Source organism: Kogia breviceps, chromosome 1 (genome assembly GCF_026419965.1).
Source record: "Kogia breviceps isolate mKogBre1 chromosome 1, mKogBre1 haplotype 1, whole genome shotgun sequence".
NCBI classification, from domain to species: Eukaryota; Metazoa; Chordata; class Mammalia; order Artiodactyla; family Physeteridae; genus Kogia; species Kogia breviceps.
In genome coordinates this window covers 82,851,088-82,878,783 of record NC_081310.1, presented here as the reverse complement: position 1 = coordinate 82,878,783, position 27,696 = coordinate 82,851,088, and the positions used below count along the sequence as shown (strand labels likewise).

The 27,696-nt window shown below is 38.2% G+C and overlaps 1 protein-coding gene across 1 annotated transcript; it reads left to right on the top strand.

Moving 5' to 3' along the window:
- The first annotated feature begins 2,228 nt into the window (after positions 1–2,228).
- CTSS (cathepsin S) lies at positions 2,229–27,696 on the top strand. Its single transcript, XM_059080902.2, has 8 exons — positions 2,229–2,314; positions 3,275–3,401; positions 6,323–6,445; positions 7,284–7,433; positions 8,971–9,198; positions 11,014–11,179; positions 12,042–12,144; positions 26,537–27,696. The coding sequence occupies exons 2-8, from the start codon at positions 3,276–3,278 to the stop codon at positions 26,634–26,636; spliced, it is 996 nt and encodes a 331-aa protein (XP_058936885.1). The 5' UTR covers positions 2,229–2,314; position 3,275; the 3' UTR covers positions 26,637–27,696.

Sequence of the window (27,696 nt, the reverse complement as noted above, 5' to 3'; positions counted from 1 at the left end):
CAAATGTTAGCTAGGGCTGTTATAATAATAAAGTGAGTAAAAAGTGCAGAGGATAATAAGCATAAATGCCCTGTAAACATGAAGAAAACTACCTGCTTTGAGTGTAAGATTTATGTGAGGATAGTTGTCTTGGTCTGTTTGGACTGCTATAACAAAATACCATAAACTGGGTGGCTTATAAATGACAGAAATTTATTTCTCACAGTTGTGGAGGCTGGGAAGTCTAAGATCAAGACACTGGCAGATTCACTGTCTGGTGAGGCCCTCTTCCTGGTTCACAGATGGCTGCCTTTTCGCTGTGTTCTCACATGATGGAAAGGCAAAGGGAGCTCTCTAGGCCGGAATTGTTCAACATAAGCCTGCAATGGGTTGTCATATTAGAAAGAAAAGAATCTATTAAAGAGCACTAATCTCATGCCAAACACAGAGACTCAGGACTCAGAAGCCAATTTGAACGTTTTCACTGACCAAAGATGAGACAATATGAATATCAATAAGGATAAAACTACATTTAATTGAAGCACATAAAATTTGGTTAAATCTATGAATTCATAATGATACAAGAAAAACTCAATGGTTTTGCAATGTATGGACCTTATTTGGATCTCAATTCAAACAAACCATTTTTTTAAATGTATAAGATAGGGAAATGTAAATACTGACATGTTTGAGGACATTAAGAAATTATTGTTAATTTATTTTAGATGTAATCACAGTATTGGGGTTTTATTTATTTCAGAGTCTTTATCTTTTAGAGATACACACTGGAATATTTACATGTGAAAGAATCTGATATCTAGTGTTTGGTTCAAAATAATCTGGGTAGTGGGAGGGTAAATAAAGCAAGACTGGCCACGTATTGATAATTGTTGAAACAGGATAATGGTCTCATGGGTGTTCATTTTGCTATTACTGCTCCCATTTACCATTGAACAAAAAGAATAAAATACATAGGAATAAACCTACCTAAGAAGACAAAAGACCCATATGCAGAAAACTATAAGACACTGATGAAAGAAACTAAAGACGATACCAACAGGTGGAGAGATATACCATGTTCTTGGATTGGAAGAATCAACATTGTGGAAATGACTATACTACCAAAGCAATCTACAGATTCAATGCAATCCCTGTCCAACTACCAAAGGCACTTTTCACAGAACTAGAACAAAAAATTTTACAATTTGTATGGAAACACAAAAGACCCCGAATAGCCAAAGCAATCTTGAGAAAGAAAAACGGAGCTGGAGGAATCAGGCTCCCTGACTTCAGACTATACTACAAAGCCACAGTAATCAAGACAATATGGTACTGGCACAAAACAGAAATATAGATCAATGGAACAGGATAGAAAACCCAGAGATAAACCCACACACATATGGTCACCTTATCTTTGATAAAGGAGGCAAGAATACACAATGGAGAAAAGACAGCCTCTTCAATAAGTGGTGCTGGGAAAACTGGACAGCTACATGTAAAAGAATGAAATTAGAACACTTCCTAGGGGCTTCCCTGGTGGCGCAGTGGTTGAGAGTCCGCCTGCCAATGCAGGGGACACAGGTTTGTGCCCCGGTCTGGGAAGATCCCACATGCAGTGGAGTGGCTGGGCCCGTGAGCCATGGCCACTGAGCCTGCGTGTCCGGAGCCTGTGCTCTGCAACGAGAAAGGCCACAACAGTGAGAGGCCCACGTACCGCAAGAAAAAAACAAACAAACAAACAAACAAAAAACTGTGTTGTGTTGCAGGGGCAATAGATTAAAAAAACAGATCGGTGGGCTCAGAAACTGATCCATGTATAAATGGGAATTCTCATCTGGGTGAGAATTAGACAACAGTAGATCATGGATGAGTTGTGTTAAAAAGAATCAAGTGGATTTTCCTAGGAAATCATGGAGGAAGCTGGGATTTCAGGAACTTAGTACTAATCTCTTCATAGCTAAAGTTTTCCATCTGAAAATTGTTGTTTCTAGGTAAAGTGAATAATCAAAATGATGAAAACTTAAAGGGTAAACGTGTATTGGTGTTATTTTGCTGAGCTTTTTCTACTGACTCCTCTACTGGGGGCTCTTTTTGATGGTTTACTGCACCCGCTTTATCTCCAAAACTGCAGCGAGAGAGCCATAGGTAGCAAATCTAGTTAGATTTTAAATGAAACTGAAATGAAAGTTCACTTCCTCATTGTGGATACCTCATGTGACAAGTTCCAATTTCTTTTCAAAGTCACTTTAGCTGAAGCTCTTTGCTCCTTTGAAATCTTTGAAGAGAGCTCACCATCAAGCATTCTTAGTACGGGAGTACCTACTGGTTCTATCATGTACGTACTGTTTGTTCTTTTTCTCCTACTTGCTCCTTAAATCCTTCATTTGTGTTTTTAGTTTGCTCTGTCTGGCAGTTTTACATCATTTGTTACAGGAAGTAAACTAAAAAAAAATTATTGTTGCTCAATTTGCCTCTTCTTTTTTGACTAAAAAGAGTCTATTTTTGAAAAGTTAATGTCTGCTTAAACATCTAAAGCCTGAGGCAGACACATAGCTTTCTTTGGAATATAATTTGAAGATTTACATGGTTAAAAATCTAGCTGTTTTGAATTAAAAAGAAGTGGAAAAGAAAGTAGAATCCAGTTTGAGGGAGTTAGTCACTGAATTTCTGTTAAAGTATCTTTGTATTAAATATAGAAGTGGTGTTTTCAAAAGCAGTTAACCTCTTCTTTTGAAATAGATATTTTGATTTTTAGGGGAAAAAAAAAGGTTAAAAGGTAAAAATGATCCAAGGATGGGGAAGCAATACACAGGAGTTATCTTTTAACTATCTCTGAAGGTTGTGGATAGATCAGTTAAAAGGAGCTCGTGTATTCAAAAATTATGAAGATAAACTGATTTTTCAAAGGTATGCCTTCTTAAGGATTTTTTTTTTTTTTCTGGAAAGGAGGAAAGAGGATTTCCCTTGGTTAGATTTGTTGTCAAATCCTATAAAGTCCCTGCTTCCTCATCTCCACATCCCCCAAACTTAGATGTAAATTTGGCTTACCAGATATCAGGAAACTTTTTGAAAATCACTTTTAAAGTGCTACTAAGAATTGGAAGTGGTATTTCAGACAAAAATCTGCAGTTACTCCCTGTCACTATATAATCCAGAAATTTTCCTGCATAATTCTGCCTTGTAATATTCTGTCCCTTTGACAGACTCTGCATTCCTACTTTTTGTTGTGAAAAAAATATGGTCACAATAGATGAAGCTAACAGCTACTCTTCCTATGTTACCTTTCCTTTAACAGAATGAAATTGCTGGTGTGGGTGCTCCTGCTGTGCTCCTCTGTGATGGCACAACAGCACAGAGATTCCACTCTCGATCATCACTGGGATCTCTGGAAGAAAACCTATAGGAAACAATACAAGGAACAGGTAGATGGGCTGCCACTTGAGCAATTTGCTTTTACTCAAGTACTCTACATATTGTGACAAGCAGTGTTTTCAATAAATGTTACACACTCCTCTCTTGCCAGATTCTGTTCTTGGTACTAGAGATACATCAGGAAACAAAATAAAGTTCCTGTTGTTGTTTTTTTTTAATAAATTTCTTTATTTATTTTTGGCCGCGTTGGGTCTTTGTTGCTGTGCATGGGCTTTCTCTAGTTGTGGCAAGCAGGGGCTACTCTTCGTTGCGTTGTGTGGGCTTCTCATTGCGGTGGCTTCTCTTGTTGCAGAGCATGGCTTCTAGGCATGCGGGCTTCAGTAGTTGTGGCATGTGGGGTCAATAGTTGTGGCTCACAGGCTCTAGAGCTCAGGCTCAGTAGTTGTGGTGCAGGGGCTTAGTTGCTCCGCAGCATGTGGGATGTCCCTGGACCATAGCTCGAACCCGTGACCCCTGCATTGGCAGGCGGATTCTTAATCACTGTGCTACCAGGGAAGTCCCAAAGTTCCTGTTTTTATGGAGCTTATATCCTAAAAGGAGAGACAGGAAAGAAGTAGAGAAAAATAAAGCAAGGCATGGGGGAGTTGGAAGGGTCCTGTGTGATGGCTGTGAGGGGTTGGGAGTGATTATTTTATACATATGATAGAATGGTCAGGTAAGGCTTCACATATAAGGTGACATTTGAGCAGAGAATGGATAGAAGCCAGGGAGCAAGCAAAGTAGAAAACTGGAGTGCAAGTCCCAGGTCAAGAGGGAAGGAGTGCATGTTTGAGGAACAAAAAAGGCCTCTTTCAGTCCCTGGCATAGAGAAGCACTGGCAGATATTATTTCTTGACTCTCACTTCCCAGTTTGTACTTTTATTTTTATTTCAAAACATACTTCTTGATTGATTTTAAGATTTTAACCCTGGTGCTTCAAATAACTAAGTCCTATAACTGTATAATATTTCTGAGTTTATAAGCAAGGATTATATATTTACTTATATGATGTATGGTTGTTTTTTTTTAATGCTTGGCTCTATTTATTTATTTATTTATGGCTGTGTTGGGTCTTCGTTTCTGTGTGAGGGCTTTCTCTAGTTGTGGCAAGCGGGGGCCACTCTTCACCGCGGTGTGCGGGCCTCTCACTATCGCGGCCTCTCTTGTTGCGGAGCACAGGCTCCAGACGTGCAGGCTCAGTAGTTGTGGCTCACAGGCCCAGTTGCTCCACGGCATGTGGGATACTCCCAGACCAGGGCTTGAACCTGCGTCCCCCGCATTAGCAGGCAGACTCTCAACCACTGTGCCACCAGGGAAGCCCTGATGTATGGTTTTTGTATAAAAATGCTCTGAGTTGTTTTCTTAGTAGTGATGAATTTCACCCTCACCCACTCCCCTTTAGGATCAGACCTGTAATTTCAACGTTAACTAAAGTTAGATGTGCAGTTAGCACCACTATTTGGTTAAATGAATATTATCTCGCTTTTTAATTATTGTAGTCCATCAGGAGGAATGAAAATGACTTTTGATTAATATCCTATCATTAAAATGTATCTCAAAGTTCTCTTCTTTTTTTCTTTCCTATACTTCATTAGATTTATTTTTTCTTTATTTCATTTTTTCCCTCTAGTGGTTTGGAAGTATATCTGTACATTTCCATTACTGGGGTAGCAGTAAGATCTTGCTCCAAGACAGAGGGACTGCATCCAGACTTACTACCTAGAACCAGGGCCTAGGCCTGGGTTCTAATACTCGATGAGATGAGGCAGAAAAGAGTTATTGTTGACTGCTCATTGGGCTATGGCTTGTCGTAAACTCTGGCCTTGGGAGTGGAGGTAAAGGTGGAGGATTCTAGGAGGCACCATGTACATTGCATTCTATGTAAATAAAGCTCCTGGAGGGCAACAAAATCAACAGTCTGAATATGAATTCACTCTGGATAAAATTAGGATAATAGGGCCAAAATTATTTTTAAAACTATGTATAATGGAATAACATCTGCATGAATGAACAAGAAATTGTGAAATGTATTAGAAATCCAATTAGAAATCTCAGAAATGAAAAAAATATAGTCATTGAAATAAGAACTCAATAAAAGAGATAAACTCCAGGCTAGAAAGAGCTGGATAGAATCAGTCTGAAAGATAGTACTGAGGCATTCATCAAGAAGGCAGCACACAAAAATAAAAAGGAAAAACTGTGAAAACGCAGGTAAAGAGATGAAAGAGAGTTTGTGGCTCCATCTGATGGAATGGTGAAGAAGCAATATTTGAAGAGATACTGGTTGAGAATTTTCCAGATATGAAAAAAAATGTTCCTGAGTCCTCCAGTCAAAAGTGCTTTCCAATTAAAAGTACCCAGGAGAGGAAAATAAAGAAACCCACACCCACAAACATGTAATGATGCTGCAAAACATCAAAGAGAAAGAAAATCGCAAAAGTACCAAAGTTAAAAACATTACAACAATTAGACTGACAACAGACCTCTAATCTGCAATAGTAGATATCAGAAGACAATGGAGAAATATCTTCAAATAACTGAATAAAAAGAGCTAGAAATTTATAATCAGCTAAACTATTTTTCAAGAGTGAGGGTAAAAAAGAATATTTTTAAAAGACCTATAATGATTAAGTGAGTTTACCACTTACAAAGGATATACTTCAACAAACTGCAGTTTCTAAAAAAAACTTTTTAGCAAATTGAGGAAGTTCATTGTGTATATCTAAAATGATATTAATCACCATCAGAGCAATTAAGAAGAAGAGTTAAGATTAGTGTGCAATTTTACCAGTTATATTGGATGTATTCATTTATTTGCATGCTCCCAAACAGATCCACACTTAATAGAATGCTTCATAATATGTTTATTTTCATTATTGAACACATTTTTGAAGGATTCAGTATAACTATGTTCTTTTTCCTTATATTTTAGAATGAGGAAGTAGCACGGCGTCTCATCTGGGAAAAGAATCTAAAAACTGTGATGCTTCACAATCTGGAGCATTCAATGGGAATGCATTCATATGATCTAGGCATGAACCACCTGGGAGACATGGTAGGTAAATTATAAATAATCCTATTTTTATCTCTGGGTAAACAGGATTTCTGTCTCCCCAAAGGCAATTTGAAGGTAAACAACAAAGGAGTGTTTTCTGTATGTGTATAAAATTAGAAAACAGAATTTAAGGACATAAGAATTTGTACAGATTCCTTCTTTGGTCCTACTGTGATCACTGTCCTTAACAAATCTCTTCTTTAAAGGAGTATTTTTTACTCGCAGACCACTGTTACTTTTATTTTTATTAATTCTAGAAAGCATTGCCTAAAGGCTGCTCAAAATATTTTAGAATAAGTTACCATAGTTATGTAAGTCTAAATTGATAATTTAATATGGTCCACTTGCTTTCTTAATGGGGGAGTGTGGGTATTTAATATCACAAATCATCTCCCATTAGTTATTAGATTCTGTTCTACCCTACAAAACTTTTTCACTATGGCCAAAATTAAGAGTCATAGTACCCCTTGGAAGGGAACACCCTAAGTAGATTAAATGCAGGAATCTCTTTTATAATTCTTTCTCATATGGAAAACCAGTTTAGTCCACTTTTTAGACAACCCTTTTATAAAATTCTGCCTTGCTTTGAACCAAAAATCTGCCTCTCTGTAACCTAGTTTTTATCACTTTCTTCTTCTCCTTCCCAATGCCTAACTGTGATGCTAATGGCAAAGTGTAAGACTAAAGAGACCCAGATAATTCACCTTCCAGATAGTTACCTATGTTAGTCACAACTACCACTTGTTTCTCTCAGTTGTTAAATATATTCACAGTTACAGTTATCAGGATATTGAAAAGAAGGGTATAAGTGAAAGGAGCTATGTATATATCTTTGTAGACCAGTGAAGAAGTGATATCTTTGATGAGTTCCCTGAGAGTTCCCAGCCAATGGCAGAGAAATGTTACTTACAAGTCAAACCCTAATCAGAAATTGCCTGATTCTCTGGACTGGAGAGAGAAGGGGTGTGTTACTGAAGTGAAATACCAGGTGAGTATTGTCATCCCAGGCCTTTGTACCCCACATCAAGATCTCTCTTCCTTAAATACTGAGTCTAGCTACATAATCTGGCAGTGAATCTCATAGTCCCTTAGGTTCCTTTCTAAGTATGTTTGCTATTCTTGTCTTCCCAACTACATTGTGAGCTCCTGGAGGGCCAGGACCACATATGATACTTTTTATATTCTCCACAGTGCTGAGAACATCAAAGGTTAGAGCCATCGATATTAGACTAAGCAAAAAACTATGAATTAAGCAAATAGGTCTTTAAGACAGACCTTTAGTGTTCATGCTATCCATCAGCTGCACGGGACCCTCCACCAAGCCAATTACTTGAGAAATAGTATCATGTGTGTGAGAGAATTTCAGTCAGGAAGTTTATCCCTCCATCTCACTTATGAATTTCAGGGTTGAAGGAGAGGAAAAACTAGAGCTAAGAGTGGCCTGTAAATTGTAGTGGTCAAGTTAATTCATGGCTAGGCTTACGTTGTTAGAATAAGAAATATGGACTTTATAAATTTGTTCCTATGTTTTTGTATTTCCTTTAATTTGTTTGTAAAAAAAAAAAAGAAGAAAGAAAGCTACAAAATCCTAAATTAGTTAGGGATAACTAAGAATAAAACACATTTATCACCTTAGAGGTCAGGATAAGGGAAAAGAATCAGTGTCCTGAGCAGCTGCCCCAGCTTGTGACCAAAGAAGAATAGAAAAATTAAGAAGTCAATGATACTGCTAATCTCTTATTCTTTTCTACCTAGATATTTTTCTTTCAACTAGTTTTGGGTTTCTTACTGGAGCTTCCCTAAAACAAAAGTATAAGAAGACCCAATAAACTACATATCTAAGTGTTAACTATAAATAATTTAATGAGATCCTCTCTCTGGGTGCTTGCATTTTAGGGGGTGATTTTGCTTTGACCAAAAGCAAATTGAATTTGCTTCCTTCCACTAGAGAGCAGAGTGGGATGAGGTGGAGAGAGAGAGAACAATTATGATGTGGCTTAGAACACTCTGCACCTTTTTAAACTAAAGCAACTTTGTGTTTTTCTGTTTGTTTATGCTTTCCTGTAAAATATCTTAAGACCAAAAATATTCTATAGTTAAAAATGTCTGAAAAATGCTAACCTTATGTTTCAGGCATTATTTGGCAGGAGGAAGAGTATTTTAGATCAAGGGAATCATCCCTTGAAAAATCACTTTACTATTAGCATTTATCTCCCTTACCATGGGTGAAAATAGCTGGGATTTGGTACATGCTCAGTAAGTACTGTTTCTTAATATATTTGAATATGGCAATTATGCTCTGAACTCAGCCATTTGTAAATATTTATTAAGGTTAGACCTTGCCCAGAGAACAATCAAGTATTTGATCTTCATTGCCATGGCCTAAGGGAAGAGGAAACTGTAGTGAGGGGAGCTCTTCCTGGAACTGCTGAAAGTGCTGACATGTTAGGAGTTGCCCAGTTTGTGTTATGGAAGTCATCCTTACTGACTCTGTGATTGCCCTTGTGACTTTGTCTCTGTTTTAGGGCTCTTGTGGTGCTTGTTGGGCTTTCAGTGCTGTGGGAGCCCTGGAAGCCCAAGTGAAGCTGAAAACAGGAAAGCTGGTGTCTCTGAGTGCACAGAACCTGGTGGATTGCTCAACTGAAAAATATGGGAATAAAGGCTGCAATGGTGGCTTCATGACAGAGGCTTTCCAATATATCATTGATAACAACGGCATCGATTCAGAAGCTTCCTATCCCTACAAAGCCACGGTGTGCCACAAACAAACTTTTTGTGCTGCCCCTTGACCTCATGCTATCCCTCCAACTCACTGTACTAAACTTATCACCAAGCCAATTGCTTGAGAAGCAGTGCTGCTTGGTGTGTGTGTGTGTGTGTGTGTGTGTGTGTGTGTGTGTGTGTGTGTGTATGAGAGAGAGAGAGAGAGAGAGAGAGAGAGAGAGAGAGAGAGAGAGAATGAACCTCCATCAAGAATTCTTAAATTCTCAAGAGTTCTCTTTCTTATGCAGCAGCCTACTTAATTTATCAGTGGCACAAGTATTTTTAAACAAGCAAGCAGAGCTCATGATTAAATATAAAGTTTCAGGGACTTCCATGGTCCAGTGGTTAAGAATCCGCCTGCCAATGCAGGGAACATGGGTTTGAGGCCTGGTCAAGGAAGATCCCACGTGCCGTGGAGCAACTAAGCCTGTACGCCACAACTACTGAGCCTGTGCTCTGGAGCCTGCGAGCCACAACTACTGAGCCCATGTGCCACAACTACTGAAGCCCATGCTCTTAGAGCCCATGCTCTGCAACAAGAGAAGCTACTACAATGAGAAGCCCATGCACTGCAACAAAGAGTAGCCCCTGCTCGCCGCAACTAGAGAAAGCCCATGTGCAGCAATGAAGACCCAACACAGCCAAAAATAATAATAATAAAAATAAATTAATTATTAAAAAAATAGATTTTCAGCAAACCTTCCTTAAAATTCTTTCTGTATATCTGCCTGGTATTTAAACTTTTTTGTCCCACAACCTCCTATCCTCAACCTTATTCTCAGATCATCAGCCATCTTTCTTCTACCTACTAAAAAGCTAAATAATGCTCTCCTCCTCCTTGCAGGTTCATCACATATGACAGAAAATTTAGAAAAGATTAAAAAATCATTCAAAAACTTCTTTAACCACTATTTTTTTGGCTTATTTCTTTCAAGTTCTTTTTCCTTTTAAGCATTTTAAAAACATAGTTGTATATACAACAAACATCAATTTGTAAACTCCCCTTTCTCACTTGAAATATGGTGTTTTTAAACCAATATTTAAACTGCAGATCATTTTTTTAAGACTGGTTTATTATGTTTTGATTCAAATTTGTTATATTTAGATTTTTGTTTTGAGACTTGTTCTGGCATTTAAAAAAATATGTTATTTATTTATTTATTTATTTGCTGTGTGGGCTTTCTCTAGTTGCGGCGAGTGGGAGCTATTCTTCATTGCGGTGTGTGGGCTTTTCTTGCAGTGTCTTCTCTTGTTGCAGAGCACGGGCTCTAGGTGCATGGGCTTCAGTAGTTGCAGCTTGTGGACTCAGCAGTTGTGGCTCACGGGCTTAGTTGCTCCACAGCATGTGGGCTCTTCCCCGACCAGGGATTAAACCCATGTCCTGCACTGACAGGCAGATTCTTAACCACTGTGCCACCAGGGAAGTCCCTAAACTGCAGATCATCTTGCAGGTATTATACCATCAAAAAGATCTTAAAGCTCTAGTCTCGAGTCTTGATGTAGTATGCCCCTAACAATCCACCTTAGAGTCTGAGAGACATTACCCTGGCAAATTTGCACATATGAAGATGTATACAATTTAAAGCAATAGAACTGTTCTGTATTTCCTCTGTTATTGGTGAAACATAGAACTATTAGGGTTTGGAAGATTTTATGTTTCTTTCTTTAAAAGGAAGAAGGATCCTTAGACACTTGAAAAGACTAAATGAGGAAAGAAAGCATATTTGAAATCCAGACTTAGGATACTGTCGATTTATAAAGGAAGTTGAAGTATACATTTTTATCTGATTTTCCTTTTTCCACAGGATGAAAAGTGCCAGTATGATGCAAAAAATCGAGCTGCTACGTGCTCAAGGTATACTGAACTTCCCTTCGGCAGTGAAGATGCCTTAAAAGAAGCTGTGGCCAACAAAGGACCTGTGTCTGTTGCTATAGATGCACGTCATTCTTCTTTCTTCTTCTACAGAAGTGGTAAAAATCCAGACATGTTATCCTCGTGCTTTATACTGCCCTTGCACCATAAGAAAGAATATTCTTCTTCCCCATCACTAAGCCTCTGGATGCTTAGATTAGGTTAAACGGAATCCTCCGCCTCATATCATTTCATATACATATTTTTATAACCAGTTCTAATTAGTAAATAACAGTTGTCAAAATTTACTAAGAGTACAGGCCAGGTACTATGCTAAATTCTTTCTGTGCATTATCTCATTTAATCCTTACAATAGCCCTATTTTACAGATGAAAAAACTAAGTCTTAGGTTAACTTGCCTAAAGTCATACAGTCTGCAAGTGGTCAGCTGGAATTAGAAACCGTGCTGCCTGACTCCAGAGCCTGAGCTCCTAGCTGCTGTAGCCACTGTGGAGTGTAGGTACAACACAGTAGTGTACAAGGAGGGCGCCCACTAACGGTAGAGCATTGTATTAGACAAACTAGAAGGTTATCATTTTTTTTTTTTTAAAACCTCACCTTAAAGATTATTTAATTTAGTAAAGGATGAAAATGTATAGAACAAACAATTTAGGAATATATACATAGAAATACAGCAATATAAGTTTAAAAATAACTAGAAAAAGTTGGCAGTTCATCAAAGATTTCTGAGGGAGCTGTGATTAGACTGATGCCAAACTTGGCTAAACAAACAAACAGACAAACAAAACAACAACAACAACAAAAACCCTGACAAATACAGCATTGATGGCAAAGAATCATGAGCTCTAGTTTATATGTTCCTGACATATACCCCAAACAGTCTAATAAAATAGCATTTTCAAATGTCCTTCATTGCCACACATCACTTACTCTTTTTCTCTACCCATATTTTATTCTCAGGTGTCTACTATGACCCCTTGTGTACTCAGACTGTGAATCATGGTGTACTGGTGATTGGCTATGGTAACCTTAATGGGAGAGACTACTGGCTTGTGAAAAACAGGTACTCACACTTTAATGTATATTTAAGTAAAATCAGGAATTTGAGGGAGCCTCAACCAATGCTTTCTTGAGATTATGATGATGATCATCATGATATTGAAAATGGTGAATATTTATAGCTTCTTATAAAGTGACATTTTAAATTACTCAGAATTCTTCACTTCTTATTCTGAGGTCAGCTCTTGGTTTTCATGATTTATCTTCTACAGTACTTCTCTGATCATTCCTTGTTGGTCTCCTTTATGAATACCCATTCCTCTGCTTAGACCCCAGTTGTTGGTCTTTCCTCCAGGGCTCCATCCTCTGCCCATTACTCTTCTTATTCTACATCTTTCTTGGATACAATCATTCCATTCTTATGATTTCAGCTATAACTATATGCTGATGGCTTTCAAATCTCTAGCTCTAGCTCTGACCTCTGCCCTGAACTTCAGACTTATTTATCTGGACACATGCACTTCCACGTATTTTAGTTTCTCCAAACTCAGTATGTCCAGGGAACCCAGTACCCTCCCTACCATTTCGTTCCTTCTCAGAACTTCCCATCTCACTAAAAGGCAGCACCACACAACATAGTTACCCAATTAGATACTATGGATTTGTCTTAGATCCTCCAGACCCAATCAAGCAACAAGTTGAACTAATTTTACCTCATATCTGTCCTTGATTCTGCCCCCTCTCCATTTCTTCTATTATTGCTCTAGTTGAGACATCTCTTGCCTGGACTCTCCCTATAGCCATCTAACTGGTCTCCTTTACTCTTTATTTTTCTTTTTTAATTAAAAAAATTTTAAATTATTTTATACAATTTTTAAAGGTTAATTTTCATTTACAGTTATTACAAAATATTGGCTATATTCCCTGGCTTGTACAATACACCCTTGAGCCTATCTTACACCCAATACTTAGTACCGCCCACTCCCCCACCCTGCCACTGGTAACCACTACTTTGTTCTCTATATCTGTGAGTCTGCTTCTTGTATATTATACTCACTAGTTTATTGTATTTTTTAGAGTCTACATATAAGCAATATCATACAGTATTTATTTTTCTGTCTGCCTTATTTCATTTAGCATAATGTCCTCCAAGTCCATCTACGTTGCTGCAAATGGCAAAATTTTCATTCTTTTTTATGGCTGAGTGGTATTCCATTATATATATACCACATCTTCTTTATCCATTCATCTGTTGATGGACACTTAGGTTGTTTCCATGTCTTGGCTGTTATAAATAATGCTGCTATCAACATTTGGGTACATGTATCTTTTTGAATTAGTGTTTTTGGTTTTTTTGGATATATACCCAGGTCTCCTTTACTCTTAAATCTGTCTTTTATACTGCTTCCAATCTGGTTTGTCTACAATATAAGTCTGTGCTTATACCTCTGATACTTAGTACCATTCATTGTGAGATGAATGTTCCCTAGTAGAAAAGATGAGTCACCTGTGCCTGATCCCTACCTGCCTTGCCAGCCTCAATTCCTGGCACTTGTCTCACATTTTTCATTCTAGTTATATTGAAACATACACAGTTATAGTTCCCATACATATCATTTTACCTTTAATATCTTCATATCTTGGTTATGCTGGCCCCTCTGCCTGAAACATCCTTTCTCCTTACTTGGTTTATTCCTCCTTTCCCTTCAAAACCAGCTCAGGCATTATCTATACCAGAAAGTTTTCCCTAAATTCCTGGGCTAAGCAAAATGTCTTTTTTTCTATGCTCCTAAAATATCCTATGCATACTGGAATATTTTACACATTATATTTAAATTGTATGTTCACCTAACTATCACTCCAATATTCTGTATGTGCCTTTGGGGCAGAGATTGTCTTGTCTTTGAATCCTCAGCACAGTATGTGGCACCTAACAGCCCCCTAACAGCTAACATGAATTAGCTGACATCCATAAAACCCACAAACGAAAGTAATGTAGCTTTCAGAGGGAAAAGAAAAGAGGAAATATGAAGAGTTGAGACTTGAACGTGTCTCCTTGTATTAGTTTCCAAGTTTCTCCTTGTATTCGTTTTCCAGGGCTCCCATAACAAAATATCACAAACTGAGTGGCTTAAACAACAGAAATATATTGTCTCACAGTTCTAGAGACTAGAAGTCAGAAGGGCTGTGACTTTCCTCTAGCTTCTGAAGTTTTGCTGGCAATCTTTGGCTTTCTTTGTCTTGTAGAAGCATCACCTGAGCTCTACCTTCATTTCCACATGACATTCTCCCTGGTACATGTGTATTTCTGTCCAATGTTCTCTTTTTATAAGACCGGTCATATTGGATTAGGGCCCACCCTAATGACCCGTTCTTGGCTAATTATATCTGCAATGCTTCTATTTCCAAATAAGGTCACATTCTGAAGTACTGGGGGTTAGGGTTCCAACATATTAATTTGGAAGGGACACAATTCAACCCATAATCCCCCTCAAATCTTTACTGGAAGTACCTAGTCTACAAATCATAAATAAACAAACAAAAAGTTACTTTCCTATCTTTTTCATGTTGTGGCCCACAAAGATGATAATATTTGCATGGCCCATTGGGAAAGTAGTTGAGGTGATCAATATCTTGGTTCATTTATAACCCATTCACAGTACTGGTCAGCTTGTGTCTAGACTGGTGATAACTTTTTTAAATGGAGCCATACTTTCACTTATATATATATCTTGTTTACTCCCTACAGTAGGTATTGTAAATCCTCTTCTCTATTGAAGTTTCTTCTTGAAGATTATATATCTTTTAGGGTTTTAATTCAAAACCTCTTCTTAGCACTTACTAATTTAGCAAGCATTTTCTAGGCATCTACAATGTGACAGACATTATCTAGGCCTTGGAAATACAAAAATTAATGAGAAATCATCCTATCCTGTAAGGGCTCAGAGTCCACTTGGGAGTTAGATATATTTTTAAGCAATAAAATACAACACATCATGGTATAATATGTCTAAATGGCTATGGGGCCATAGAGAAGATGCCTAACTGCCTAAAGCTCCAGAGAGAAGGCACTACTTGCACCAAGTTTTCAGATGAATGGAACTGCTCATGTGTTGGAGGAGGGAAGTAAGTTGCCCAATGACCCAAAAAGGATATGCAATGGCACAGAAATGTGAGAGACTCCTCTGCTTTATAAACTCTCTACTGCATTTAGTTCTATGACATCTATGACATATAACTTTCCTGGCTTGTTTTGCTATATCAGCTTTAGCCTCATTTCTTAGGTTATTTTCTTCCACCTGTCCCTTACACTCTAGCTCTAGCCATGCCAAAGCAAACTCTTCTGATCCTTGAGCTTCATCTATCGCTGTTATGTGCATGATACCCAGTTCACAATTTCTAAAAATTACCTTTCTACTAAGCAACAGACTTCCATGTCCAACTTCCAACTTTAGCTCTACTTTAAAAATCAAAATTCCCCACCCACCTGCCCTACTTCCACTTACAACACACACACACACACACACACACACACACACACACACACACACACACACACTCTCTCTCTCTCTCTCTCTCTCTCTCTCTCTTTCACTCAACAAATCTAAAATCAAATTTCCCCTCTCCTTATCCCAACTTGCCCTAAATCCCCCATCCATGAAAATGATTTCAGAGTAAGTTCAAGGGAAAATTATTCTCCATTTTGAGTAATACATCATCATCTTCAGATCATCAAAGCCTTGGTATCATCTTGAGCTCTTCCTTCTCTCCCTAAACCCACAGAGCCCTGTCCTTTAGGCCTCTGAATCATATTTTATATGTATTTTCTCTTTTCCATTCCTAATGACATTAATTCAGATTCTCTTCTCACCCAGCTATGGAAATATCTTCTTAAAATATGTATCATCCAAACCCAAGGTCAAAATTCTAAACAGTCTACTATTTTCATCAAAATAAAGTCCAGGGCTTCCCTGGTGGCACAGTGGTTGAGAGTCCACCTGCTGATGTAGGGGACACGGGTTCGTACCCCAGCCCGGCAGGATCCCACATGCCACAGAGCGGCTGGGGCCGTGGGCCATGGCTGCTGAGCCTGCGCGTCTGGAGGCTGTGCTCCGCAGTGGGAGAGGCCATAGCAGTGAGAGGCCTGCGTACCGCCAAAAAAAAAAAAAAAAAACAGTAAAAAAATAAATAAATAAATAAAGTCCAAACTCCTGGCCAAGTATTAAAGGGCCTCCACTAGGTAGCTTCCAGCATAGCCTTTTACACTTTTCTTCCACTATATTCTCATGTACCCATACTCACACTCTGGCCACAGCAAACTACTTTCTCATCATTCTTTAAGTTTAGAGACACTTAGCTATTTCTTTTTTCTTCTATTTTTTCTAATGATATTTTCTTTATTTAATTAATTAATTTTTGGCTGTATTGGGTCTTTGTTGCTGTGCACGGGCTTTCTCTAGTTGTGGCGAGCGGGGGCTACTCTTTGTTGTGGTGCATGGGCTTCTCATTGTGGTGGCTTCTCTTGCAGAGCACGGGCTCTAGGCACGCAGGCTTCAGTAGTTGCGGCACGTGGGCTCAGTAGTTGGTTCATGGGCTCTAGAGTGCAGGTTCAGTAGTTGTGGCACACAGGCTTAGTCGCTCCAAGGCATGTGGGATCTTCCCAGACCAGGGCTCGAACCCGTGTCCTCTGCATTGACAAGCATTGCACCACCAGGGAAGTCCTACTTAGCTATTTCTTATTTGTTACTTGGGCCATTTCATCTTTCTGAAATGCCCTTAAAGTCCATTGCTGCCTACAGAAACCCCACTGTCTGTGGTGAAATGGGCACCCTTATACATTCTGGTGGAAGAGTAAAATTTTACAATCGTTCTTGAAAGCAGTTTGATAATATGAATCAAGAACTTTTTAAGTGTTCATATTCTTCATCCAATTATTTCCATTTCTTGGAATCTATATGAAGAAAATAATCCTAAATTTGGGGCAAACTTCACACCTGACTTACGTAAATTGTAGCATTCTTCTCCTTTAATAGTGAAAACTAGTAAGCAACCAAAAATGCCTAACAATAGAAATAGTGTTAAATAAATTATGACATAATCAGTCCATGTGTTAGAAATTATATTTATTCAGACTATTATTAATAACCGAATAAAATACTTGGAATATATGTTTAAATGAAAAAATACATATAAATACATTTATATACAGTATAAGTATTAAGTTTAAAATAGTATACACCATTTCTCTGATATATGTTATACTAAAGGACCAGAAGGAATTATACCAAATGTTAATAATGGTTGTCTTTGGGACCTCCCTGTCAGTCCAGTGGTTAAGACTCTGCACTTCCACTGCAGGGGTCATGGGTTTGATCCCTGGTCAGAGAACTAAGATCCCACATGCCACAGCTTGGCAAAAAAAAAAAAAAGCTAGGATCCCACCTGCCCCACGGCACAGCAAAAAAAAAAAAAAAAAAAAAAAAAAAAAAGGTTGTCTTTGTCTGCCTATTCGTATTTTCAAAATTGTCTTTAACAAAACACTTATTACTTTTAAAATGAAAAATAACTTAAAAATCCTTAAAATATCACTAAAATCCTATTCATTCTTCCAAAAAAAAGCCTACCTCAAATGCTGTCTCTTCCATACCCCATTCATTTACTCAGAATTGTTTCTCTAACTTCTAAGCTTTAGCAATGCTTTATAAATTCTATTATAGCATTTAACAAATTGTACCTTCTGTTACAGCTATTTCTATAAATCATGTTCCATTCACTAAAATATAAACTCCTCAAAGGTAGAACAGTCTCTTGTTCATTTTTGCATCTTTGTTCATACATTGATTCAACAAACATATATTAGTACCTACCATGTATCAAGCACAGTGCTAGGCAATGAAGAATATAGCCTTCCTATCATCCTTCAAGATACTCATAGTTTAGTACATGGAGTCAAGGAAACAGGTGTGTGCATGTACAGACCATCGCAATAGAATGTAATAAATGCTAAGATGGAGGTATGCATCCGTTGCAGTGGAAGCACAGAATGAGAGTACCTGGCATAGCCTGGGGAGTCTGGGAGGGCCTTTTAGCCAGATTATTTGACTGAATCTTGAAGGATGAGAAAGAAATAACCAGATGAAAAAGGGCAATCAGAACAGAGGAAGGTAAATGTGCCAGTCTAGAACTGAGAGAAAGTAAATGAGTTAAGGGAACTGCATGTTCTTTTATAAAGGTAGTAGTATAAGAAGCCTGTTAGAGAGAGATGTGAGATAGGAAGGGAACAAATTATGAACGACCACAGCGATTCTGGAACTAAATCCCAGCAAGGACAGATTGGATATGGTCATGAATTCCAGGCTGCACAGAGGTTGACTCAAGCAAAACCCTCTTATATTATCAAACTTGTTCTTAGTGATCTCTTAAAAGGTTAGATTCTATGTCATTCCAGTGCTACCAAGTTAACCTTAAGTAAAAGAATGTGGAGTCTTCCTCAATTTTGGCCTCTTCTTTTTTATCTTCCTTTTGTTTACACTTAATCTTTTTGGTATATATATAACACTGATCCAATGTCCCTGAATTTTTCTCCCTTTCTGGACATGGGTATTTAGCTTCTTTTTATAATACTAGCAAATAAAAGCATTTACTTTGAAGCCAGGCAGAACTTGCTTAGAATCCTAGCTCCTTTACTGTCCGTGTGACCTTAGGCAGGTTATTTAATATATTTAACTTTCAATTTTCCCATTTGTAAAATGGGAATAATAGTTTCAAGATTACTATAAGGATTTAACAAGATAATGTATGTAAAACACTTAGCACATAGTGTCTGGCACATAATATGTCCAATAAATCATAGTTATTATTTTTATTATTATTCCTCCTTTGAAGCTCTATAAAGAGAATACAATCTAATGCAGAAGACTATGCCCTTAGTAACATCCCAACCGTAAATGCAGCTAGAAGTTTTACAGAATGCTTTCAGAATGTCTAGCATATAGGCAAATGATTTAATACCAAGCATAACTGAGTAAAAATTATTTTATGGGGACCAAAATAATGCAAAATACCTTATTATACAACCCTCTGATGGTTTGACTTAATTCAGGAATAAAACTAGAGCATCTAAGTGAGGAATGATGAACTACATATTTTTCAGGGACATCTCCCTAAATATTAGGCAGTAGAGATTTTGAGGTTAAACTATCTGAGAAGATCCTTAAGTATTTGGATAGTCTGTGTTGCCAGTGATGGGCAGATCTATAAATTTAGAAAGCTAGCTGAGCTAGAGATACAACTGCTATGTACTTAGAAAAGTTTAGGAGCCTAAACTTGGTCAGAAGGCCACCCCAGTCTAAGGGACTGCCCACAAGATGGGCCAAGATTGTCTTTGAAAAAAAAAGGGAGGAGTTTAATTTAACATACAGATCAATGAGTAATGAAGGCTCCACAGTTACTGGGCATGAGACAACTTTGGCCTGAGAAAAAATATTAAAGGTATTAACTATGTGCCCATTAGAACCTTAAACACACACACACACGCATGCATGCACACACACATACACACCCATGCATGCAAACACACACACCAAAAAGCTAAGCACTCAGGACACCTTTAAGCAATATCTTGCGAACTGTCTAAAATAAACAGTTGCAAAATAGATGGGCCTCTAAGTCATGCGGTAAGTTGATGGATTGGGTTGGAGGTTGGTACAGAAATAACTCTTCTTCATCTATAAGTGGCATTAAGTTATGCAAATATAAGTTAGAAGAAAGAACATATTCCATTTTCCTTTACTGAGAACTGTTGAATGATCTTTCAAGAGAGCCTGATTTTTTTTTTTTTTTTGGCTGCGTTGGGTCTTTGTTGCTGCACGCGGGCTTTTCTCTACTTGTGGAGAGCGGGGGCTACTCTTCGTTGCGGTGAGCGGGCTTCTCATTGCGGTGGCTTCTCTTGTTGCAGAGCATGGGCTCTTGGTGCGCGGGATTCAGTAGTTGTGGCACGTGGGCTAGTAGTTGTGGTTCACAGGCTCTAGAGAGCAGGCTCAGTAGTTGTGGCTCACGGGCCCAGCCGCTCCGCGGCATGTGGGATCTTCCCGGACCAGGGCACGAACCCATGTCCCCTGCATCAGCAGGCGGATTCTCAACTACTGCACCACCAGGGAAGCCCTGTCTTATGTATTGAGGTGTTCCTATGTTGGGTGGATATATATTTATAATTGTTATATCTTCTTCTTTGATTGATCCCTTGATCATCCTGTAGTGTCCTTCCTTGTCTCTTGTAACGTTCTTTATTTTAAAGTCTATTTTATCTAATATGAGTATTGCTTCTCCAGCTTTCTTTTGATTTCCATTTGCATGGAATATCTTTTTCCATCCCCTCACTTTCAGTCTGTATTTGTCCCTAAGTCTGAAGTGGGTCTCTTGTAGACAGCATATATATGGGTCTTGTTTTTGTATCCATTCAGCCAGTCTGTATCGTTTGGTTGGGGCATTTAATCCATTCACGTTTAAGGTAATTATTGACATGTATGTTCCTATGACCATTTTCTTAATTGTTTTGGGTTTGTTTTTGTAGGTCCTTTTTTTCTCTTGTGTTTCCCACTTAGAGAAGTTCCTTTAGCATTTGTTTGGTGGTTGGTTTGGTGGCGCTGAATTCTCTTAGCTTTTGGTTGTCTGTAAAGCTTTTGATTTCTCCATCGAATCTGAATGAGATCCTTGCCGGGTAGAGTAATCTTCGTTGTAGGTTCTTCCCTTTCATCACTTTAAGTATATCATGCCACTCCCTTCTGGCTTGTAGATTTTCTGCTGAGAAATCAGCTGTTAACCTTATGGGAGTTCCCTTGTATGTTATTTGTCATTTTTCCCTTGCTGCTTTCAATAATTTTTCTTTGTCTTTAATTTTTGCCTATTTGATTACTATGTGTCTCAGCATGTTTCTCCTTCGGTTTATCCTGTATGGGACTCACTGCGCTTCCTGGACTTGGTTGGCTGTTTCCTTTCACATGTTAGGGAAGTTTTCGACTATAATCTCTTCAAATATTTTCTCGGGTCCTTTCTCTCTCTCTTCTCCTTCTGGGACCCCTATAATGCGAATGTTGTTGCGTTTAATGTTGTCCCAGAGGTCTCTTGGGCTGTCTTCATTTCTTTTCATTTTTTTTTCTTTATTCTGTTCTGCAACAGTGAATTCCACCATTCTGTCTTCCAGGTCACTTATCCGTTATCCGTTCTTCTGCCTCAGTTATTCTGCTATTGATTCCTTCTAGTGTAGTTTTCATTTCAGTTATTGTATTGTTCATCTCTGTTTGTTTGTTCTTTAATTCTTCTAGGTCTTTTTAAAACATTTCTTGCATCTTCTTGATCTTTGCCTCCATTCTGTTTCCAAGGTCCTGGATCATCTTCACTATTATTATTCTGAATTCTTTTTCTGGAAGGTTGCCTATCTCCACTTCATTTGGTTGTTTTTCTGGGGTTTTATCTTGTTCCTTCATCTGGTACATAGCCCTCTGCCTTTTCATCTTGTCTATCTTTCTGTGAATGTGGTTTTTGTTCCACAGGCTGCAGGATTGTAGTTCTTCTTGCTTCTGCTCGCCCTGTAGCCTACTAGTGTGAAGGGTCTCCTGCAGAGGCAGGAGGTGGCTGTGGCTCACCGCAGGGACAAGGACACTGGCAGCAGAAGTTCTGGGAAGTACTCCTTGGCATGAGCCTCCCAGAGTCTGGCAGGTGGATTCTTAACCACTGCGCCACCAGGGAAGCCAGAGCCTGATCTTAAAGTAGAGTTAGGGTAAACGTTTTATACTAAATATTATAGGAATTTATATTAAATTCATACATACTGCCTCTTCTCCATGAAATCGAAGGCTGAAAAAAAGATGTAAAAAGAAAAGTTATAGCCTAGTGGTTTTCCTTAGAGATTTCTCTATAAAGAGATTAAGAATGTGCATATTGGTTTATAACTCAGAACAGGTATTTATTACACCACTTCACTGCAATCACTCTTGCCTAGATTGCCACTCACTTCCATCTTGCCTCATTAAACTGTTTTCAAAGTCTCACCTTACCTGTCCTCTTAATAATTTGATATATAATTACTCTCTCCTTTCCAAAACACTCTTTATTCGACTTTCAGGGGACCACATTCTCCTGGTTTTCTTCCTGCTCTACTTACTTCTCAGTCTCCTGAGTTCCTTAGTTCCTTTTATTATTTCTTGCTTATAAATATTAGACTGCCCCAGGCCTCAGTTCTGCCTCTCTCTAGGCTCACTCCTTAAGTAATCTCATTTAGTCTCATGGTTTTAAACACCAGGGATGTGCTGATGACTCTCACCTTTGTATCTTTAGCCCTAATCTCTCCCCTGAGCTCCAAATTCCATGTCCAGCAGTCTACCATCTGTGGGTCTATAGATCTCTTTAACTTAACATGTTCAAAATAGAACTCTTGACTCCCTGCTACTGCCCCAATTTTCCCCATCTTAGTAAATGCCAACAGCACTTACCCCAGGCCAAAAAACATTGGAGGCATCTCTTCTTTCTTCATATGATACCCTACATCTAAACCATCAGCAAATCCTGTCATTTATACCATCATTAAATTATCCCAAACCTTATCACTTCTCAATATCTCTACTGTTACCACTCTAGTTCAAGCCACTGTCCATCTCTCTTTGTCTATTGCAGTAAATCTCCCAAGAGATGATCACTTTCCCTCTTATTTGCCTATAGTAAATCCTCTACACTGTAGCCAGAATGAGCTTTTTTAAATCAGAAAGCAGATGTTATTACTCTCCTACTCCAAACCCTCTAATGGCTTTCCTTCACACTCAGAATAAGACCCACGTCTGTTAAAAGCAGGACATTATGTGGTTTCAGCCTGCCTCTCCAAGCACCTCTCCAATTGCTTTCCCCTCTCTCACTGAGATCTAGGTACACTAGCTTTGTTGTTGTTTCCCAGACACACCAAGCTTATTTCCAGCTCTTTTCCCAGATTTTTGCATCACTTGCACCTTCAGTTTACTTAGGTCTTTGCTCAACTATTTCCTCAGATAAGCATCCCCTGGCTACACCATCTAAAATGTAGCCCTGGGGACTTCCCTAGTGGTCCAGTGGTTAGAACTCTGTGCTTTCACTGCTGGGCCCTGGTTCGATCCCTGGTTGGGGAACTAAGATCCTGCAAGCTGCACGGCATGGCCAAAAAATAAAATAAAATAAAATAAATTAAAAAATTAAAAAAGAAATGTAGCCCATATTCCCAACACTCTGTATCCCCTTACTCTTTATTTTTCTTTATAGTACTTATCATATCATATCATATCATATCATATCATATCATATCATATTATGTATTTCTTTGTTTATTATATGTTTCCCATATAGAATGCATAGGCTTTAAAAAGACTTTGTCTACCTTGTTTACTTCCATAATCCTAACGCCTAGAATAGTGTCTGGCACAGCCTAAGAAGTTCAAGGCTGCAATTTATTACAAAGGAAATTGGCATATATTTTAGAAGGAATATCTAATAAGTTAGTAGTCTATAATATGCAGGGAGAATGTAGGGGGACAAACCATCTTGCTTTGCCACTAAGGGGTTTCCCAGGCCATAGGACTTTATTTTTAAAACCAGGACAATCCTAGGGAAAGTGGAACTGTTGGTCACCCTAGAAAAACACTAATACTTTTAAAGGGGATGGACTCTACTTGAGTCAAATCAGATGGACTTAGATAAGAACAAAAATAGCTACCTCTACTTGTTAAGCATTTACTACAGGCACTGTGCAAGCACTTTAAATACATTTTCTCATTTAATTTTTAAGGTAATCTATGAGATAGGCGTTTTATCCCCATAACACAGAATAGGAAACTCCTGATACTAAGAGAGTTAAGAAACTTGCCCAGAATTGAACAGTTTGAGTGAAAGGGCTATAGAGTTGATAAAAATAAACAACTTGGTAAGGACTGGAAGGAGCATTTGGAACTGAACTTGAACAGTTCTGAAGACAAGAATTTGTCCTCAAATATTTATTTAGCTTGAGATTTTTAATCAGCTGTATTTTTAAAAGGAGGTTTAGCAGTACTCTGCCAAAAAAGAGGCCTGGGATCTACAAAGTTTGGGACAGTTGATCTTGTACAGATACTGAGTGGGATCTGGGACTCCTAGCTCTCACTGACTGAGTTCCTATTACTACTCCTAAGAGCCTCAATTCAACTTTCATTACCAGAACTTAGGTCTAAACTCAGCTTATCTAAAATTTTTTACCTTGATTTTAGGCAGTGAAATAACTATATAGTAAGATATAGCAATATACTAATTATATAAGATCCTGAATGTTCTGGTTTGAATTTCATTCCCCATACTACCTCCCTCACAGGAAGATAGTATAAAAGTTAGAGTAGGCTTTGGAATAAAACAACCCTAGATGTGAACCCTTGATTCACAATTAACCATCTGTGTGACTTTGGACAAGCCACTTTATCTCTACCAGTTTTTCTCTTTAGTAAAAAGAAGATAATACCTACCTCACAGGATGATTAAATGAGATAATATATGTTAAGCTGCTTAGCACAGAGTAAGTGCTCAATAAGTGGTGGCTATTGATATTAATAATAATAGTTTAGCCAGAATTTATTATTGATTTTGCTTATCAAACCGGATACTAAAAAAGCACTGCATCCATTGATGAGAGGTGACAGTGGAGTTTGGATTTTATTCTCAAGGTGTTAGTGAGGCATTAAAGGATTTTGAGCAGGGGAGTGGCAATAAATGAAAGGAATCACAAAAGGAGTCCAGGGAATTCCCTGGAGGTCCAGTGGTTAGGACTTGGCGCTTTCACTGCTGAGGGCCCTGGTTCAATTGCTGGTCAATCCCATAAGACGCTTGGTGCGGCCAAAAAAAAAAAAGAAGGAGCCCATCAGAGAGTTTAAGAAAGAGTGACCAGGGAGAGAAGAGAATATCAGGACACAGTAGTATCTTAAAGCCAAGAGAGAAGTGAGGTGAGAGTAGACAACTGTGTTAAATGGTACAAGAGAGAGAGAAATAGGACCGGAAGAGTCCAGTGAATGGCTGATACATAGAACATTTAAGGCCTATTGAAGCACAGTTATTTTAAATTATGCCACTTGTCTTCTTCCAATAGTCCAGCATTTCTTAGTTTCTCCACTGCATACAAAAACACAACCTTTCTTTGAGTCCTGAGCAAAAGTTTGCAATAGCTTCCCTCTGCCTATGGACTTAAACAAGATCCTCAGTCTGCTGTTCTAAGCTCCGCACAAAATGGCCCCAAACTAACTTTCTATCTTCTTTTCACACTACTCCCCTAAAGATGTTCAGTTTTCCCTTCAACTAAATTTCCTGCTGCTCTCCAAATACAAACACAGTATTTCATGCTTTTATTTGTATACTAGTTATAGCACAATTCATACAGAATATGAATTCTGCCTCATATTATAATTATTTGTACATCTACAATTATAAAATCTCACAATCATAAAAAACTTCACAAGTCATTTCTCTTACAAGAATTTTGTCAATTTTTTCACTAGTATTTGAAAAAGGGAGAACAAAAGAATATTTTGGTAAATCTTTCATAAATCTAAATTTATTTGTCTCAAAGGACTATACTTAAATTAGAGGTTATGTCTCTTAAGTTTTGTTTTTGGTGTTAAAATGTCCTTTCTTTTACAATTTGATGGTGATAATAAAGGGTTTTGTTTTTTTAAATGTCTGTACTTGCTAACTTAAAAACTGGTAACATTATGTCAACCTGCAAAATTTTTTGAAATTCTCGAAGTCCATGAAATGAAAAAGTGAGGAACCATTGATCTCCTCTAACCCTTATCTGACCCGTGAATTCCCCCTGCAACATCTCTGACAAGTTATGTACATCTCTAATTGAACACTTCCAGTACCAGGGAGCTCATCTTTTCCCAAGGTAGCATTTTCCATTTTTTACAGCTTTAACTATGATCAAGTCTTACCTTATCTCAGCTCCACTTCCAGGTCAAAAAGGTGTTTGAGAGCTCTCTTTTTGAGAATCCCCTGCCCTGTGCCTTTTCCATAGTGGTCTCTCAAAAATCTTTCTTAATTGACCCTCTCTAAAGAAATTGAAGTTTGACAGGAAATCATCACCTATGATCCTGTTATGCAAAAACACTTAAAGATGGGGTCTTGGAAAGGATAATAAAACTCTTTCCCTGCAGAAGTAGGAGGATTTAAAGGTTTAGGATGGACCTTATATTGTTTTCCTTAGGTATTAAATCTATTCATTAATATAGCATTAAAACCTACCAAACCATCCTTTGAAAATTGCCTAAAAGCCCTGGGGAAATTATTATATTATTTTGTTCTTTGTTGTACAGCTTTTCATATATAATCTCTTTGGGAGAAAAGCAATCTAAGAGATAAAAAGTTGATAATGTGATTTGATTATATTCATTTGTAATTTTGTGTTACTTCTTTTTCTAAAGCTGGGGCCTCAACTTTGGTGACCAAGGATATATACGGATGGCAAGAAATAGTGGAAATCACTGTGGGATTGCTAGTTATCCCTCTTATCCAGAAATCTAGAGGACCTCTTTGTTTTATAACAATTCAAGAAAGAAGAAACACTTTCTCACAATTTAATTTTACCTGCTGTAACCAGTAGAAATGTGTGTCATGATCAATGTATATTTACTGTACTAACAGAAAATATAGTTTGATTTATCTTTTTTTTTTTTTTTTTTTTTTTTTTTGCGGTACGCGCGCCTCTCTCTGTTGTGGCCTCTCACGTTGCGGAGCACAGGCTCCGGATGCGCAGGCTCAGCGGTCATGGCTCACGGGCCCAGCCGCTCCGCGGCATGTGGGATCCTCCCGGACCAGGGCATGAACCCATATCACTTGCATTGGCAGGTGGACTCTCAACCACTGCGCCACCAGGGAAGCCCCATCTACTTTTTTAACTTTGCAGAGCTTGGGGGAAAATTTGCTAAGTAAATTAATAATGTACTATAGATATAACTATGAAAATTGGTCAACCTGAGATAATCTGTCATTGTCTTATTTTATTTGTCCTTTTAAGTCCCCTGATATCCTACTGAACCTCGATGGCATGTAGATGCTTAATAAATAACTGCCTTTTCAACTTTGTATCATTACCATGAGGCAGGAGACAGATGGGCCCCCGGGGCAAATGGTTTGAGTTCTTTCCTTGTGGACTGATACTCCGACAAGGGAATAACAGAACAATTGAGAGAGGATGCTGGGCCCTGCCCAGATAGAAGATAAGAGACCACATATTTCTCATTCCTGAAGTCAGGAGACCACCTGGACTACAAATGCACAGAAAGGCTCCTTGGAGGTCAAAAGGAGAGTGATGCCAAGTGGCCAAATCTACCCATAGGCCTCTTCGGTAGAATCCATCTTGGCTAAGAGATGTGCATGCACACATGAGAAAATCCTGAGCTATACCAAATTCAGACTTTGAACCAGGCAAATCAAAATGATTGGCCAAAGGAAACCTGGAAAAAATGCCCCATATAAGTGATTTAAACTGCCACCAGGGCACAAATCTTTCTGAGCCCGCTCATGTATCTATCCACACATACTGCACTTTTTTCTGCAAATAAATACTTGTTTCACTACTTTA